The 17,785-nt window shown below is 40.4% G+C and overlaps 2 protein-coding genes across 2 annotated transcripts in view; one reads left to right on the plus strand and one right to left on the minus strand.

The window, feature by feature from the left end:
* LOC129763392 (guanine nucleotide-releasing factor 2) overlaps positions 1-9,828 on the minus strand; it is a 117,267-nt gene extending 107,439 nt beyond the window's left edge. The window contains exon 1 of the mRNA XM_055762412.1: positions 8,835-9,828. Within this exon, the coding sequence (XP_055618387.1) occupies positions 8,835-8,895 (61 nt within the window). The 5' untranslated portion in view covers positions 8,896-9,828. The remainder of the gene's footprint in view (positions 1-8,834) is intronic.
* On the plus strand, positions 9,304-10,679 carry LOC129763393 (ubiquitin-like-conjugating enzyme ATG10). Its single transcript, XM_055762415.1, has 2 exons — positions 9,304-10,350; positions 10,404-10,679. The coding sequence occupies exons 1-2, from the start codon at positions 10,032-10,034 to the stop codon at positions 10,661-10,663; spliced, it is 579 nt and encodes a 192-aa protein (XP_055618390.1). The 5' UTR covers positions 9,304-10,031; the 3' UTR covers positions 10,664-10,679.
* The last annotated feature ends 7,106 nt before the right edge of the window (positions 10,680-17,785 follow it).

Consider the following 17,785-nt stretch of genomic DNA (forward strand, 5'->3'; position numbering starts at 1 on the left):
CGTAAAAAATCTGTACGTTTCCAGATGAATCTGTACGTGTGGCAACACTGGTTGCCCCCTTAAACATTCACATGCCAAATTTGGTTACATTTGCTTAATTAGTTATTGAGTTATGCTAAAATTTGTGTTACATTTGTATGGGAGCCCCCCATACAAATTTTCACGCCGATCGGTTCAGTAGTTTTCAAGTTCATAAGAATCAGAAAGACAGATAGACAGACAGACATCACTCCATTTTTATATGTATAGATTAGTTAGGATTTCTATGCAATATAACACGCCTTGAATGTTTTCTAAGTGACAAGTTCTAGAATACGCGTGACCACGGTGCAAACCGGGAACGGGAATGGAATCCGTACTCCCGGCATGATAGGTGTGACGCTGAGCACTCGGCCACGGGAACACGCCAAGAAATATGGCTCTTTATTGACCGATTGGTCCTCCGGTCCTCCAACACTATGAACATAACACTATTGTATTAGGCATTCATTATCCTGGTCAATCGGGGCGTTTCGGAGAAGGTTTGATGCACGTTTTGTCGAACGATAATCGAAACTACATCTATAATTTTTTTGTCCCTAAGCTTTACTCAAGTCAGCTCAATACAAAGCTTCGCTTCATCGAATTTCGATGGTATGAAATAAGCATTTTCAAATTCCCAGTACGGAATGCGACATTGAAGTTGGAAATTTTTTCGTGATTCAACAAAGCGATGAATTTGTATGTATCTAGTTCTTTAACCCATTTTACCCATTTTAACTATGATCATTTTTCATGGCTTTTGATAGCAACCATATGGTAAGGTTTAGGCATCAAATGATAGCTTAGTCTATCAATTTCATTCAACTTTTTGTAACTTTATTGGGCAATAAATTCGGTATAAAGCAACTAGGGCAGAAGTACCTATTATCGCAATAGTACTTATTATGGTAATACGAGTGAGTTTTTTTATTAGTTTAGAAAACATATCTTATTTTTAAAGGCTCTAATGTGAATTTTAAACATCAGAAATCTAGTTTAAAAATAATTGTTAGCGGACCCACTGTGCAATCGTCACCTAACGTCTGAGTGAGTACCGGTTACGCCTTTTGCGAATGAGCGGACGAACGCAAAGCGGGGCTGTCAAGTTGACAGAACACTATAGAGACATATAAGAGAGAACTGTCAGATGAAGAAAAACAAAGAATAAAGTCAAAGGTAAAGTTTAGCTGAGCAAGTTGTTAGAAGTTTAAATTAAAGAAAAGTGAATTTAGAGAATTGAATTTTGAAGAAAGCACCAAAATGTAAGTGGAAATGAACATACAATTAAAGATTATAAAACTTTAAAATAAAATTTCAGCTTTGAAGCTGTTCCCACTGCTATCAAGGAGGTGTTTTTAACGACCCGAAACACGATTTCCACCAACAATAATGTTACCATTGCACAATGGTCCAGGAGATGCATTTAAGTGGAAATTAGCATTTAGAGCTCGACAGTTATTCTCTAGACAGAAAACTGTCTTCGACAAAGTTGTTACATATGATAGAGCGCTCATTTTCATGTTGCCAAAAATAGGGTGACCAACATCTTCAATGAAATAAAAAATCTAACTTTCTTATCTCTATAGATAGAGGTAAACATAGTTCAACAAAGTTGTTGTTCCAGTTAATTAAAACATCTTTGTAGAACAAAGTTTTTTTCTATCTCTTGAAATAACCGATATAGCCCGTTTTTCCTAATTTGCGTTGGGGTCACCATTAAAAAAATAGTTTTTTTGCTCTAACTTTTATATTTCAAATTCTACATACAAACCGTATTCGAAAGACTTTTAGAACATACTGATACAAACATTTTGCGATGCAGAACTTGTCAATATCTCAACTTCACTCAAAGTTATTGATAATTCATCCCAAAAAATACGTCCTCCGCAATTGTTTGTCATTCTTTCTAAGGCAAACATAAACAAAGGTTATTGGCGGCATTTGAAAGAACAGAGTTCACTCTACATAATGGGTAATTTAAAAACTATGTTATTTTTCGCGTTTGAGTAAATTAAAATTGAAATCATGAGTTTTTGGGTGAAAAACCTTCAATAACTTTGAGAAGGATTAAAATATTGACAAGGGTAACCATGAAAAAAACGGTTATTTCACTCTAACTTTTATATTTGAAATTCTACATCAAAATTGTCTTCGCACGACTTTTAGAGCTTATCAACACCAACATTATGCGATACAGAATTTGTCAATATCTTAATCCTGCTCAAAGTTATTGAAGGGTTTTCACCCAAAAACTCATGATTTCAATTTTAATCACATATTATATAAAGTGAAATTTGTTCTTTCAAATTCCGTCAACAAACATTTCTTCTGTTTGCCCCAGAAAGAATGGCAAGCAGTTGAATAGAGCGTATTTTTTGAGAAGAACTATCAATAACTTTGAGTGAAGTTGAGATATAGACAAGTTCTGCGTCGCAAAACGTTTGTATTAGTCTATTCTAAAAATCTTTCGAAGACAGTTTGTATGTAGAATTTGAAATATAAAAGTTAGAGTATAAAAACCGTTTTTTCATGGTGACCCTAACGCAACTTGGAAAAAAGCGCTATATCGGTTATTTCAAGAGATAGAGAAAAAAACTTTGTTCTACAAAGATGTCTCAAATAACTGGGACTACAACATTGTCGAACTATGTTTACCTCTGTCTATAAAGATAAGAAAGTTATATTTTTTATTTCATCGACAACTTTGGTCACCCTATTTTTGATAACATGAAAACGAGCGCTCTATCATATGTAACAACTTTGTCGAAGACAGTTTTTGTCTAGAGAATAACCGTCGAGCTCTAATTGCTAATTTCCACTTAAATGCATCTCCTGGACCATTGTGCATTGATGCTTGCCTCTTAGAGTAATGCTAAGGAATATGTGATCAAAATAGTGAGATTTTCATATTGTGAAACGGCCGTTTTGATGCAAATACAGTGCGAAGATACAACATTCAATCAAACCCCGACCAACATGAGCGTTGAGAGTTTGAGCGGCGCGAAAATGAGCATAGCAACTACATTCCCATATGGAGAATCACGCTGCTTCGAAGTTGCTCGCCCAGTAAAAGCGTACAATGAATGATGCATTGATAAGGTGGAATAGAGTCATAGATGTATACATCATCCGTTATGTGGTTCATATTTTCAGTATCAATTACAATTCGATAGTGTCCATCATCACCAGCATAGAGATATATCCACCGAATGAAAAGTGGAGGAAGGAAGTGAGAAGATCCCACGTCTCTCCAGTTATGTCCAGGACATTACCCACCCGACTTTTCTTTGAGATTGTCGGCCTGTCCTATGAACAGTTTGAACAGGCGGACGAGACGCCACTGGTTTGCAGCGGTCCATGCAGATAATTGTTCACTCGGTTGCATGTCACACTCGTACACCCATGTCTCATCGCTAGTAATCATGCGTTGGATGATCGTGGGATCAGAATTTGATCGTACAAGCATGTCTTCAGACACTTGATTGCGATGATTTTCACTGGATACATTCCGAAGCAATCGATCGACACGGCAGGTCCGATTTATCACAACGAACGCAATATTCGTTTTGCACGTTTCTGTTTTTTTTGGCTTTGCAATGGTTTGGCTATATGGTAATTGGTTTTTTTTACAATCCTGTTAGGAGGGCACAGATTGCTCGTGCCACTATACATCTTTCAATTATTCAATGGTTTCAATTGTAATAGAATCTTTTTCATTTGTTTCATGAAATGATTTTTTTATCTGTAAATACAGCTTGAAACGGAACAAAAATCGGAATTCAGATCCCATGTAACAATTTTTAAGGCACCGTATGATTGGATTATCTTTTGTCGTTTTCATCAATGCAACATAAAGGGATAACAAATTGGTATCAACTAGAAGTTGGCGAAACTCCATCATTTGCTACCCAGCCATTACGAATCATTCGATTTGACAATTTCCCATGTTCGATGCATGTTTGACATGTGAGCATACTCCCCTCCCTTCTCGTTCTTCTGACTGTACTATTCGTAGTCCCGTCGGCTATGTGCGCCTGAGGACACAATAATCGATAATACCACCAAACAAACTCCACAGCCAGAGCCGGGTTGAACACGACACGACGGGTGGAACAAAGCAGTTGTCACCATCGGACGGTCCTGACGAAGAGAAGGCGATGACTGATGTGTCTGTCGAGAGTGCAACCAGTTGCTACCAATGCAGCAGCAACGGCCAGTTAGATAGAATTTGTCATTGATTGACACAGTTTTGTCGGATAAATCGGTGGAAATTAATAGTCGTCATTTAGCTTCGATGTAAACACACGACAACCGGAGCAACAAGCTGTGTTGTCTAGAATCACTTGCTACGGAGAGGAAGTAACAGAGATGAGGAAACTGAATGCGAAGCCATCATCATCATTCTACCGTCGGATTATGTCTTCCACTAGGTTGTAGTTATACAGACAGACGGACAAATGTTGGCAGGCTGCAATTTTCGAGAGCGACAAGAGGAAGCATGTTTATTTCCATTTTCAGAGTAATTAATTACTATTTGCAGAAACATCACCTATCAATTGGCTAACTTTCAGTGCCACGGTGCTGAATTGATGGCGAGTGATTAGTAAATATGCTGTTTTGCATATCCATTGGGAGCGCTGATATCACCGAAATGAAATGCTACTTATCTAAATGATTTAAGCTTCATAGGCTATTCCCTGTTGTCTTCAAAATTCTCTGCTTTTGGCGTTCTAGTGCCCTCGCCATAAGTACTCTACAATGTAACAAAAATATTTTGAAACATTTTCAACAAACAATGAAAACTGAGCCTGGATGGAACCGCAATGAATTGATTTGTTTTCGTAGACTCCAGTAACAAATGAACTGCTAGCCCTGACCATCAGAGTTAGGTGTTAACAAAATTAACCCCAATCTACCGCTGGGGTTTTTTATCTAGTGTACCATCGTTTACACTCGCTTTCAGTATCGACTTCAGTGGAACGAACCTATCGAATGCACATTATTTTAGACCTACTGCTCTGGAAGGATATGTGGTGGAACAAGTTTCGCGAGAATCTAATTATGATGCTTATTGAATGACGCCAGTGCCCATATGCCATCCGAGCAGCTTCCTACGGGTTCAACGGCAGCCTAACGACGGACTTTATCCGGACAGTTTCTCGCACAGCGTGCGTTTCTGCTTTGTATTCATCCGGACGACGTGGGCAGACCACAGCGGACCAAAAGTGGCTGAAACGAGACACCTGTGCGCAAAACGAAACAGGACACCTTCCCTTTGGCGGAGAGCAAAAACGTATGAATCATCGTCGTTGACCGAACGCTGCTCTGATTCATACAATCGAATCTTCTTCTTAGCCCACTATACTCAGACACAAACAAGAGGAAGAGGAAACAGACGAAGTAAACAGAGAGAATCGCAAGAGGGAACGAGAGTACGATAACGAATCGAACATATACGGTTACTTGCTGATTGCCATTCACATTGCCTCTGCGGGGCATTAATCGACCACCAGCGTGCTTTTGGGCAACATTGGCACCAACACTAGCACGCCGGATGCTGCGAAATCGACAGAGTGTAGAATTAACTTCGTACGATGGATTCTCGAGCGAGGCGAATTTGCGGTCTGTCGATATTATGCCTATATTCAGCGTTGCCAATATTCCAGTTTAAACTGGATTCTTCCAGTTTTTTTTTTAACTCGATCCAGTCAAACAGTTAAATCCTTAAATCTTCCAGTTTTTTCAATATCATTTAGTTTTATCAAGTTTTTTATATTTGTGCTTCAATGTTACCCATTTTATATAAGAAAAAAACTGGATGTATAAATATTATCCCTCCCTCACCGTTCTTGTCTCATGACCAGTTTTCTTTTTTAGATTATCGTTCGATCGATCCAAGATGCATTTACATTGGATCGAATCTTTTCTTACAAACCCACTTCAGTGTTATTTTTCTCCTGCTTACACTTTCAAATTCAATACGGTTATCGCTCCATGTGTGTGGTGTCTTTGAACTTACATAAATATCAGATGTTTTAAGTCCTCCAAAACATTCCAAAGATCAGACCAATTGATTTACTATTCCACTACGACTGCTGCAATGTTCATAGCGAGAAATCTCACCCAAAATGGTTCATACAGCCCACGTGCTATGCTGGCTTTAGGTTTATATAAACATCAGATTGTTGTATATGAATATAAATCCCAAGTAACCTTACTTTCTTGGATTTTTAATTCTCAATAGCATTAATATTACGCATGATCTAAACTCACTTATCGGACGCATAGTTCGCAATGAAAAGAGATATACATTTTATGCATACTTTGCATGAAATGTTGGCACAAACGACAAGACCACCGTTTAACAGAAATCGTTGCTTTTAAGCCATATTTTTTTTTTAAATTGTAATTCATTTTTAGTTCAACAAAAATTACGTTTTTAGTCTGTTCGTTTCAGTTCGATGCTGTTCGGAACAACTATATAGTTTATTATACAAGTATGCATAATATGCATAATATGTAAACATTTTCCAAAAATATTTTCTCGAGCTGGAGGGAACACTTAAGGACACCTCATTTTGATTGTGATGACAAAATTTGGTTTGAACAAGCCTGTAAAATGTTTTGGTATTGAATGTGCTAATTTTAGTCTTGGAATTGTGGGACCTTATCAAAAAAAAATCCAGAATTCTAATATATATTTGACTACATAAATCAGTGCATGGGAGCTGAAACAAACCACTCAAAAACTTCAAACCAAATGGATAAAAAAATAATTTTAGATAAATCAAAGCCGATTAATAAGTTAAACGGTTTTATTTAGCTTGCCCTGTAACATGTTTGTAACATGTTTGTCTGTAACGCTGTCCCTCATTAATAGAAATTTGACCCCTTTTCTGTTGACTGATTGATCTGAAATTTGGAACACACCTTTATCTCTGTAGTCATTATAAAACTGCGTATGTCATGATCTTGAAAATCCAAGATAGCAAGCTACATATTTTCTCAAAGCCCCATTAATATGAATATCAAATGAAAGGTTAAAATGCAAATCCAAGATGACTTCCACTACCAAATGTCGGAATACATATTTTCTCAAAACCTCATTAATATTGGTATCAAATGAAAGGGTTTGAATAGTAGATCATACTAGATCATGAAAAATCCAAATCCAAAATGGCCGCATTATTACATTAATTCCAGGTGTATGACACGATTATCGCTATCTCACTCTACCTACCGTCACCGCCTATCTCGCTATCCCTCTGCTGTAAAAGCTCATCATCGACATCACGATATGTCAGATGGTGGTAAATTGGTAATTCGCGATACCTTCGACGTCTGGTGGCGACTTCAAGTTTGAGTCATAATTTGGGTCCCAAAATCGTTAGTGTAATCTCTACCAGATTAGAAGACACGAAGCCGGTTTTCAAATTTTAAAATTTGAATGAAAATTTTCACATTGTTATTTAATTATTAGAAACACGTATTTCTGACTTTCATTCAACCATATGGTCATACAATTCCAACATTGTTGCTGTATTTTTTTCTTTATAATATAAAGTTGTCTTCATAAACAATTTTCGTATGAGACTTTTTCCCCACCTGCAAACAAAAATGTTTTTAATTTAAACAGAATACTAATTTGATATGGGAAAGCTAATTCTCATTCATAATTTTAATTTTGAAAACGTTCACTCCGACTGAAAATCAGCTGTTCTTTGACGCTCCCCTAAACTAGTGAACGAAACTCACTGCCGTCAACGCGGATCGCTGTTTTGAAGAAAACAAATACTTCTGACGTGTGAGATGTTGGCATCAAAAACATGGCGGGTGCCATACGGCTGATTAATTCACATTAATAGAAATTTGACCAATAGCAACTGACCGAATTTGTAAAACACCTTTATCTCTGCTGTCATTTTAAAACTGCTTATCCCATGATCTTGAAAAATCCAATTCAGCCGACGCTACAAAATATCTGAATTCATATTATCTAAAAAAAAAAATAGATTGGGATATGTATACCAAACGAACGAACTTGACTTGGAGAACACACTCTGTATTTTTTGCATTCCACTCAATATCGGTATCAAATGGAATGATTTGACTAATAGAATAAAGTGGTTTTATTGTAGAGAAATACTCTAATGAAACAGATAACGTACTAAAAACTAGAAAATAAAATAACTAAAAAACCGTTTTAAGTTAAACGGTTTCATTGTGATTAAACATAATAATGTACTAAAAGCTAGAAAATAATTAGCAAGTAGCAGTTAGCAGTTACCACACCACTTCTTCATTAGTCTAGGGCATTGATAAGTCTAAAATGAAATAGTGGGGCACGTTGGATTTCCATTATCCACAAGTAGCGACTTCATCATATGTTCCACGATTTTATTTTAGTCTTATCAATGTCATAGATTAATGAAGAAGAGGTGTGATAACTGCTAACTGCTACTTGCCTAATTAGTTTCTAGCTTTTAGTACATTATTATGTTTAATCACAATGAAACTGTTCAACTTCAAAAGTTTTTTTTACATATTTCATCTTAAAATAAAACGGTTTTACAGGATGCTGTTTTCTTCCAGTTTTTTTTAAACAGGAATCTTCCAGTTTTTTGAAAAATATTGTTGGCAACTCCGCCTATATTAGACGGCCGGTTTGATGTACGGATGTAGGTATCATCAAATGGAAAATGAAACCCCGAATTGCGGCGCACGGGAAACGAAACAGATAAGAGGGGGGTATTCTCTGCTTAGAGTGATCAGCATTATCGCGTATAACATTACGCACTGCAAAACAAACTCACCATTGGAATTGCTTCCATTTGTGCCCGGAGCGCTGTTTCTCTCGCCCTTTGGTGTGGCCATTCCGCTCTTCTGTATTGCCGCTAGCCGCTGCTGCTATCGTCAGTGGTGTATATCCTTCCGTTCCGGAACAGCTTTTCTTGTTATTTTCTACACACTAGTAGTAGCACAGAGCACAGTTCCCTGAATTTTTCTATGCTTTCTCGGGACGCGCGCTTCGCAATGCTATATCCATATCTACACTTGACATCACACACTGCTGGGTGTTGTTATTGTCGCTGTTGTTGGGGATACCTCCGATACGTTCCACTATGATTCACAACATCTGTAAAACACCCCTCGGCACCCAGCAGCAGAATTCCCCCAACAAAGAGGAATCAGGTTCTCAACCTAGACGAAAGATTTTGCAACCTCCGTGATTGTTTCCCTACACATCCACACATACACCCAACGCGTACGCCTCATCGAACGAATTAAACGGGCAAATTCTTCAACACCTTCTCTCTATCCCGGTTTGGCCCCTCCTGGGTGAAAATCTCAGCTCAGCTAGGCCGCCCCACAACACTTCCTCCCAGCGACTTTTCTTCGAATACACCACAGCAGAGACGGGGCACACACGCACTTTTTAGCTTGCCGTCACTTTCCGCCGTACGGATTTTTTTTCCGTACGCCTCTCGTTCCCGCACACGAATGTATACTGTCCGTCGTCGTCTGGAGGAGTACAACACACAATAGGTGACAGCAGGAATTGGAGAGAAAAAAAACAGGGCTTCTGCAGAATTCTGCGCCAATCTCAACACCCACTGGCGACTTGAGGCAGTCTCCAACTGCACCGACTTCCGAGCACTGTGGGAATCATTTCTGCAAACTTTTCACCGAAATTGGAATCACTTTGGATAGACTTTTCGTTGGTTACTCTGCGACGATCGAAAAATCTTGTATGTAAATTTTTTCCATCTTCTCAAATACACACTACTGCTGCGCTTCGACTCTCGGGAAGAGTTATGCCAGAGGTTGACCGGTGCGGCTGTGTTGGTGTGTTGTTGTGCATCGCGGCCGAGCCAGACGCCGTGACGGTGTGTGCGTGTAAGTGCGGCGGCTGGTGAGTTGGTGAGTTTACCGTCAGATGGTGGCGATGACCCCTGCAGCAAAACGAAAACAAACTTTGTGACGGACTGCGTCTCGACTAGTTACTCACCATGGGTAGAACGTTAACCGAGGAGCAATTCATTGCGGCAGCTCGTCAATTCGTGCGATTCTCCGATGAGATCCAGGATGACTGGGAGCTTATTGAGACAACAGCTGGAGGAGTTTATCTGCGAAAGCAAACGATAGTAAGCACACTTGCGGATGTGACGTCGGCGGAAAATGTGATCGATTTGGACGAATTGATTGTCAATGACCCTTCCGGGGTTGTGCCCCATCCGGACAACAAGAAGTTGTATCGCATCGAGTACCATGTACTGTATAGTGTCAGCTTCCAGGTGCCAATGCTTCATTTCAATGCACATAAGTCAGGTAAATTGGTAACTAGAAGATAAATCTGAATGATTCAAGCATCAATATTTCAGACGGTTCCCTTCTGCGACTCGAAGAAGTATGGGATGCGTTCGGGAACATCGCTGGCGATGATCGTGCACAACTGCTACAAAGTCTAACGCAGATGGAGCATCCCATTTTGTTTAAACCATTCTTTGCACTTCATCCTTGTAGAACAGCAGATATACTAGCCAATGTTGGCGAGGCTAGCAATGATATAGTCCTGTTTCTGTCCTCCTATGGTCCATTTGTTAACTTAAATCTAGATCTACGTTATGCCAATTTGAAGTAAAATAGTTGAAATGTTAGCGGCATATATTTTAACATTTACCCTATTGCTTCGAGTATGTTGTTGTCTGTGAAATTTAGTTCGCCTTGAGGGCATCGAGCTTCGTGTTCCGTGGACGGATATAATATCAGAGAATTCGAAGAAACATTGTTGAGTAAGGGTCAGAATTACGTGTTTAATGCATTCAAAAAATATTAGGTGGTAACTTTCATTCACTTCCAACAATTTACAACATTGCTTGGGTTTGCTAATCTGATAGAGTATTTTCGCTTCACGCATATTCAAAGCATTTGTAGATGTCGACATACCGCGGATACTCACCATGCATGCACAGTCAAGAAACGCACCGCCTTGAATTCATTTTCATCACGGCGTAATCAATAATATAGAATAATACGAACAAAATTTAAATTCCAGTTCTCTGTTTGGAATCGTTGAATGGTATAGAGAGCTATCCACACATCACTTAGGGACTGTCCACATACTGCGTGGACAGAAAAAGCATGATTTTAGACTCCCCCTCCACCTCCGTGGACAAGCGTGTCCACGTGTCCATTTTCATATTTTTTTTTTTTATTAATCCGATTATTTTTACAGGCTCAGTTACATAAGTTTAATGGAGCCAAACTCTTAACTATATTTCAACTAGCATATATCAACATGTTGTTTCCTTAATTCTATGGTTAATGAAATAGGAAACCGATTACTCGCGGTCGACTCGAGTTTAGAAGGGTGACACATTTTCATTAGGAAAAGGATGGGATGTAAGGAGATGTGTGTTTACACTCGCACTCACATTCACATTCACATTCACATTCTCATTCTCATTCACACTGACACTTCTACTCAATTCTTAAAACTATCCTTACATTTAATATGTGTTTACAATTTAACTTATTCTAATGTTAGTAGGAAGGGAACCGATAGCTCGCGAAGGACGAAAAGGAGGGGAAAAGGATGTATGAACAATCACACTCGAAGATCGATAGCTTTAAGGAAAACATATATTTGGGACATGTAATCAAGGTCTAACCGAGCCAACACATCTCTCACCGGCACATTGGACTGCTTTCCTCCAGCCCGAAGGGAGTTTTCTAAATTCGATCTGGCGACAAGATACAACTCGCACGACCAAACAACGTGTTCGATGTCGTGGTAACCATGGCCACAACCGCAGAGATTGCTGTCGGCAAGATTAAAACGAAAAAGCAGCGCGTCTAACGAACAGTGATTGGACATGAGTCGGGAGAAGGTGCGAATAAAGTCCCGACTCAAGTCCAGACTTTTGAACCACGGATTGAGGCTAACCTTAGGGATAATTGAGTGGAGCCACCGGCCCAATTCATCTTCGTTCCATTTGCGTTGCCAGTTAACGATGGTATTTTTACGAACTAAAGAATAAAATTCATTGAAGGTGATTTGACGCTGATAAATTTCGCCTTCAATTGCACCTACCTTTGCTAATGAGTCAGCCCTCTCATTACCCGGAATTGAGCAATGTGAAGGGACCCAGACAAAGGTAATGACATAACAGCGTCTGGGTAAAGCACTCAAAATTTCTCGTATTCTCTCAAGGAAGTACGGTGAGTGCTTTTCCGGCCTCACTGAACGGATAGCTTCGACAGAGCTCAGACTATCCGTTACAATGTAATAGTGTTCAACAGGTCGTGAGGCGACGCTGTCCAGCGCCCAGTGTATTGCTGCCAATTCAGCAATATACACTGAGCAAGGATTCTGAAGACTGTGTGAGGTGCTAAAAAAATTGTTGAACACTCCAAATCCTGTGGACTCATTCATAGAGGACCCATCAGTAAAGTACATATTATCACAATTGACACGCCCATACTTTGCTTCGAAAATCGTAGGAACGATCCCCGATCGATGATAATCTGGAATTCCATGGATATCCTGCTTCATGGACAGATCAAAATGCACAGAGGAATTGATGTAGTCAGGAAAACAAACACGGTTGGGAATATACGAAGAAGGATCAACCTGCATGGAGACGAATTCATGATATGAGCTCATGAATCCAGAATGAAAATTTAGCTCGATCAGCTGCTCAAAATTTCCGATCAACAATGGGTTCATAACCTTACACCGGATGAGGAACCGAAGAGATAATAAATTGAAGCGATCTTTTAGTGGGAGTACGCCTGCCAAAACCTCGAGGCTCATGGTATGCGTTGAGGGCATACATCCCAACGCAATACGGAGACAAAGATACTGAATTCGCTCGAGTTTAATGAGGTGTGTTTTGGCAGCTGATTGAAAACAGAAACTGCCATACTCCATCACTGAGAGAATAGTTGTTCGATACAACATTATAAGATCTTCGGGGTGGGCTCCCCACCAGGTGCCGGTAATTGTACGGAGAAAGTTTATTCTTTGTTGACATTTTTTACTCAGATACCTAATATGGGCCCCCCAAGTACATTTGGAGTCGAACCAGACCCCAAGATACTTGAATGACATAGCATGAGTGATCGGTTTACCCAAAAGTTGAAGCTTTGGTTTTGCTGGTCTATGCTTCCTAGAAAAAACCACCATCTCTGTTTTCTCCGTGGAGAATTCGATATGGCCCAGGTTGAAAAATTGTTCAAAGTATCTTGTAAGGGTCCTTGCAGGTCGGATTCGTTTGATCCTACGACAGACACCACTCCATCATCTGCAAGTTGTCTTAGGCTGCAATTTTGTGTAAGGCAATTGTCGATGTCGCTTACATAGAAGTTGTACAAAAGGGGGCTTAAACATGAGCCCTGGGGGAGTCCCATGTAGGAGACCCGACTTACTGTTGAATCCCCGTGAGAAAAATTCAAATGTTTCTCACAAAGCAAGTTATATAACATATTATTCAATAGAGGCGGCAGACCCCGAGAGTGTAATTTGTCTGACAGGACCTCTATTGAAACTGAATCAAAGGCCCCCTTTATGTCCAAGAATACTGAAGCCATTTGTTTTTTTTCGGCGTAAGCCATTTGAATTTCTGAAGAAAGCAACGCAAGACAATCATTCGTCCCCTTGCCCCTGCGGAACCCATATTGTGTATCTGAGAGTAGGCCATTCGTTTCAACCCAACGATCAAGGCGAAACAAGATCATTTTCTCCAACAACTTCCGTATACAAGACAGCATTGCTATTGGGCGGTACGAATTGAAGTCGGACGCGGGTTTTCCGGGTTTTTGAATAGCTAAAACTCGTACTTGTCTCCAATCATCTGGAACAATATTATGTTCCAGAAACCGATTGAATAAATTCAACAAGCGATGTTTCGCCACATCAGGGAGGTTTTTCAACAAGTTGAACTTAATTCGATCCGATCCCGGAGCAGAATTGTTACATGAAAGGAGAGCAAGAGAGAATTCTACCATCGAAAACTCATAATCAAGATCGCACCTATCTTGTGGTATATTTCGAACAATTTTTTGCACGGGAGCGGAATCGGGACAAACCTTTCGTGCAAAATTAAAAATCCATCGATGTGAATATTATTCGCTTTCATTCGTTGAAGAGCGATTTCTCATGTTTCGAGCCACTTTCCATAATTTTTTCATTGACGTTTCTCGTGACAAACCTCCCACGAAATTTCGCCAATAAGCACGTTTTTTCCCTTTGATCAAATTTTTGAACTGATTCTCAAGGGCTAAATACGTTTGAAAATTTTCAGGAGTTCCACGTTTCCGAAAAGCTTTAAATGCATTAGATTTTTCTATATAAAGCTTGGAGCATTGGCTATCCCACCATAGATTGGGAGGCCTTCGGGAAATGGTGGAACCTGGAATGGGTTTCGTTTGAGCGCGAACTGCGCTGTCATAGATCAAACGAGAAAGGAAGTTATACTCCTCCAATGGAGGTAAACCATCTCTGGAATTGATGGCTAGAGCAATCGCGTCCGCATACTTTTTCCAGTCAATGTGTCTTGTGAGGTCATATGCCATGTTTATAGATTCAGAAGAATTCGACCCAATGGTGATGGAAATTTTGATTGGCAAGTGATCACTACCGTTGGGGTCCTGGATTACATTCCACTTGCAATCTAACGATAGTGAATTCGAGCAAAGCGAGAGGTCAAGAGCACTTGGGTTAGCAGGAGGTTTAGGAACACGTGTTGTTTCCCCAGTATTCAAAACGGTCATATTGAAGCTGTTACAAAGGTCATATATCAACGATGAACGATAGTCGTCGTACTGTTCCCCCCAGGCAGTTCCGTGAGAGTTGAAGTCTCCCAAGATCAATCGTGGCTCAGGAAGAAGTGAGCACATGTCAACAAGTTGCTTGCGGCTAACCGCAGCTCTCGGAGGCCAATACAAGCTGACAATACAGAGGTCTTTTCCTCTGATGTTTGCATGACAAGCAACAGCTTCAATCCCTCCAATAGGTGGAAGGTCAATTCGAAAAAATGAGTGGCACTTATTGATCCCCAATAGCACCCCTCCGTATCTGTCATCACGGTCCAAGCGTATAATATTGAAATCATGGAAAGAGAGATCATCTCGCGAAGAAAGCCAAGTTTCGGACAGAGCAAAAACATCACAATTGAATTTATGAATTAAAAATTTGAATGTATCCAATTTAGGGATGAGACTACGACAATTCCACTGTAAAACAGTGATATCTCCGACCTCTCTATTTAAATTAGTCATCAAGAGAGATAATCATTGCAAGGAGGGGCCATGTTTGCATCAATTGTTGCAAAATTGTCTTTAATACTGGAAGCATTGAGATGACAATGGTTCTGATGGAGTCGAAAACATTAAAACACTTGAAGATTTGATCCAGAAGGTCAGACAACTTTATAAATCCCGATTGGGAAGTTGAACTGGACGAAAAAATAGGGACAGTTGGGGTTTTTGATGTCCCCTCGAGTGCTGGGTCGTTCGAAGGTGAACTATTCCCACGGAAGCCAGGAGGAACCTGATTTTGCTTGTCCGCGGCACTCGATTTTTTAGGCAAGCTAACAGGGGGTATCACCGGGGGGACTTGTTCTTGAACTTTGGGAGTGGTCACATTCTTGCGCCGGGGATTCCCTTTGGAAATAAACGGTGTGTCCCCGCTAGCTGTGTCCGCTTCCATTTCATCAACTGGCAACGAGGAAAAAGTATTGTGTGTTGAGATTGGTTGTTGTTGTTGTTGGGTCAGTGGAGAAGCGCCCTTTAAAATTTCCGCAAATGTGCGCTTCGAGCGTTCCTTTAAAGAGCGCTTCTGTTTCTCCCAGCGACTCTTATAAGTTTCACAAGCTGAGAGCGCGTGTGGAGTTCCCCCGCAATATGGACATTTATGCTCAGTCGCACTGCAGGATTCCCCCACATGTTGCTCTCTGCAAGTTGCACAGCGCTCCTTGTTGGCACAATAATCTGAAGTGTGACCAACTGACTTGCATTTGTTGCAAGTCATGGGCTTTGGCACAAAGAGTCGCACCGGCAGTCTCAATTTGTCCACCATAACGTAGTCAGGGAGAGCGGAACCAGCAAAAGTTACTCGAAACGAGTCGGACGGCGTGAATTTAGTTTCTCCCCCTTCCTGGGAGACTTTGCCTAATTGGCGACAGTCCAAGATCTCGACTTCCATCGAGGGGAGCTTCTTGAACTTTCCATTTCCTTTTTTAATAAATTCACACGTCAGACCCGTTTCTGTAATCACTCCCGCAATTTCTACGTTATGGCAGGGCACGTATGCGCGATATTCTAAAATGAACCGCTTGTCGACAACAATAGCGTTAGCTTGCTTCCGATCAGCCACGACAACACGCAGTTTGTTCGGGCGAACCTTGGAAATTTCGACCACGGAGGAATAATTTTTTGTCAAATCTTTCATGATCTGAATGACATTCAGAGATTTTCCTTTAGGTTTAGGTCGGAAGAAAACAACCCATGGGCCAGTTCCAGTTGCATTTTCTGGATAAACCTTGACACGGGGTGGAGACACAACAGGAGAGGAAAGCGGGGTCGATTGTTGAGCGGAAGCGGAAACAGCAGGGTTGGGTGGCGTGATCGGGAGTTCAGCGGGAGCGGGAGCGTGAGGGGGAGCGAGAACGGGAGTGGGAGCGAGAGGGAGAGCGAGAACGGGAGCGAGAGGAGGAACGGGAGCAGGAGATTGAGGGGGTGAAGAGGAGAGGTTTGCAAATTTTCTTGAGGGGGGCTTGTTTAGGTGGGTTAATTCCTCCCCCAAAAAGACTTCTTCTGAAGGGGGAACGCGTTTAAGCGACTTCCCACCTCCCGTAGATGTGGAGGGACAGACAGTGGATTCAATCTCCATGTCAACGGGTTCTCCGCATTCTGCCATATAAAGTGGCAGATGTACAGTTTTTCAGTGATTTCTCAATCTTTTTTTCTGATTATTTCTTAAACTAAAAACCTTAATCTAATAAAAAATATACTTATATCGCACACCCGTGCGGTTGAATTAGAACGGTTCCCAGCGAACCGCGTGTCGATCGTACAGCACAGCTGCAACGGTGTATGGCTCCACAGTGCGATGATGATTTCGATGACGATGATATGGCGATAAACACGCCAGCACACAGCGCCCGCGATGCAGGTCTTCTTCCTTCCGCTTTGTTTGCTTCACACTATTGCAGTCCAAAAATCCCGTTTGGGTGAAACAATTATTTCACCAGCAGCGAAAGTAACGGTATCACAACAGTATCACAAGATAACGGTATCACCAGACGGGAGAAAATACACCCGGCGGCCTCGACTTCACGAAGACGAATCTTCATATTTTTATATAGAAAAATTTTCATTTCAGAAAAATAAATATTAGAATACTAGGTCAATTGACTAAAGTTTGACGACTAGTGGTGCATGGATCATTTTACGGAAATGTAAATATTAATTCCTAGAAATCGACGAAATTCCAATACTTTGAAAAATTGCAACTTTTCGAAAAAAAATACAATAAATTGATTTTACACGTAATTCGGCATGAGAAACTATGCAGGCATTATTATCCTAAGACCAACTGTTCTCGAGATAGAAAAAATCTATAGAAAATTATATATGATGAAAAAGCTATATGCGTAATATCATGAAAACTCAACCATAATGGAATCGTTTAATTTTCATAGTTTTGGCCAATTAAAGTTTATGCATAACCCATGTCTATAAAAGTCATAGGATCATAGGA

This window comes from Toxorhynchites rutilus, chromosome 1 (genome assembly GCF_029784135.1).
Source record: "Toxorhynchites rutilus septentrionalis strain SRP chromosome 1, ASM2978413v1, whole genome shotgun sequence".
NCBI lineage: Eukaryota > Metazoa > Arthropoda > Insecta > Diptera > Culicidae > Toxorhynchites > Toxorhynchites rutilus.

Excerpts from the sequence above, each read along its gene's own strand:
- LOC129763393 (XM_055762415.1), top strand. The coding sequence starts at position 10,032 with ATGGGTAGAACGTTAACCGAGGAGCAATTCATTGCGGCAGCTCGTCAA. Across the intron at positions 10,351-10,403 it reads TTTCAATGCACATAAGTCAG|ACGGTTCCCTTCTGCGACTC; the intron begins GTAAATTGGTAA and ends TCAATATTTCAG.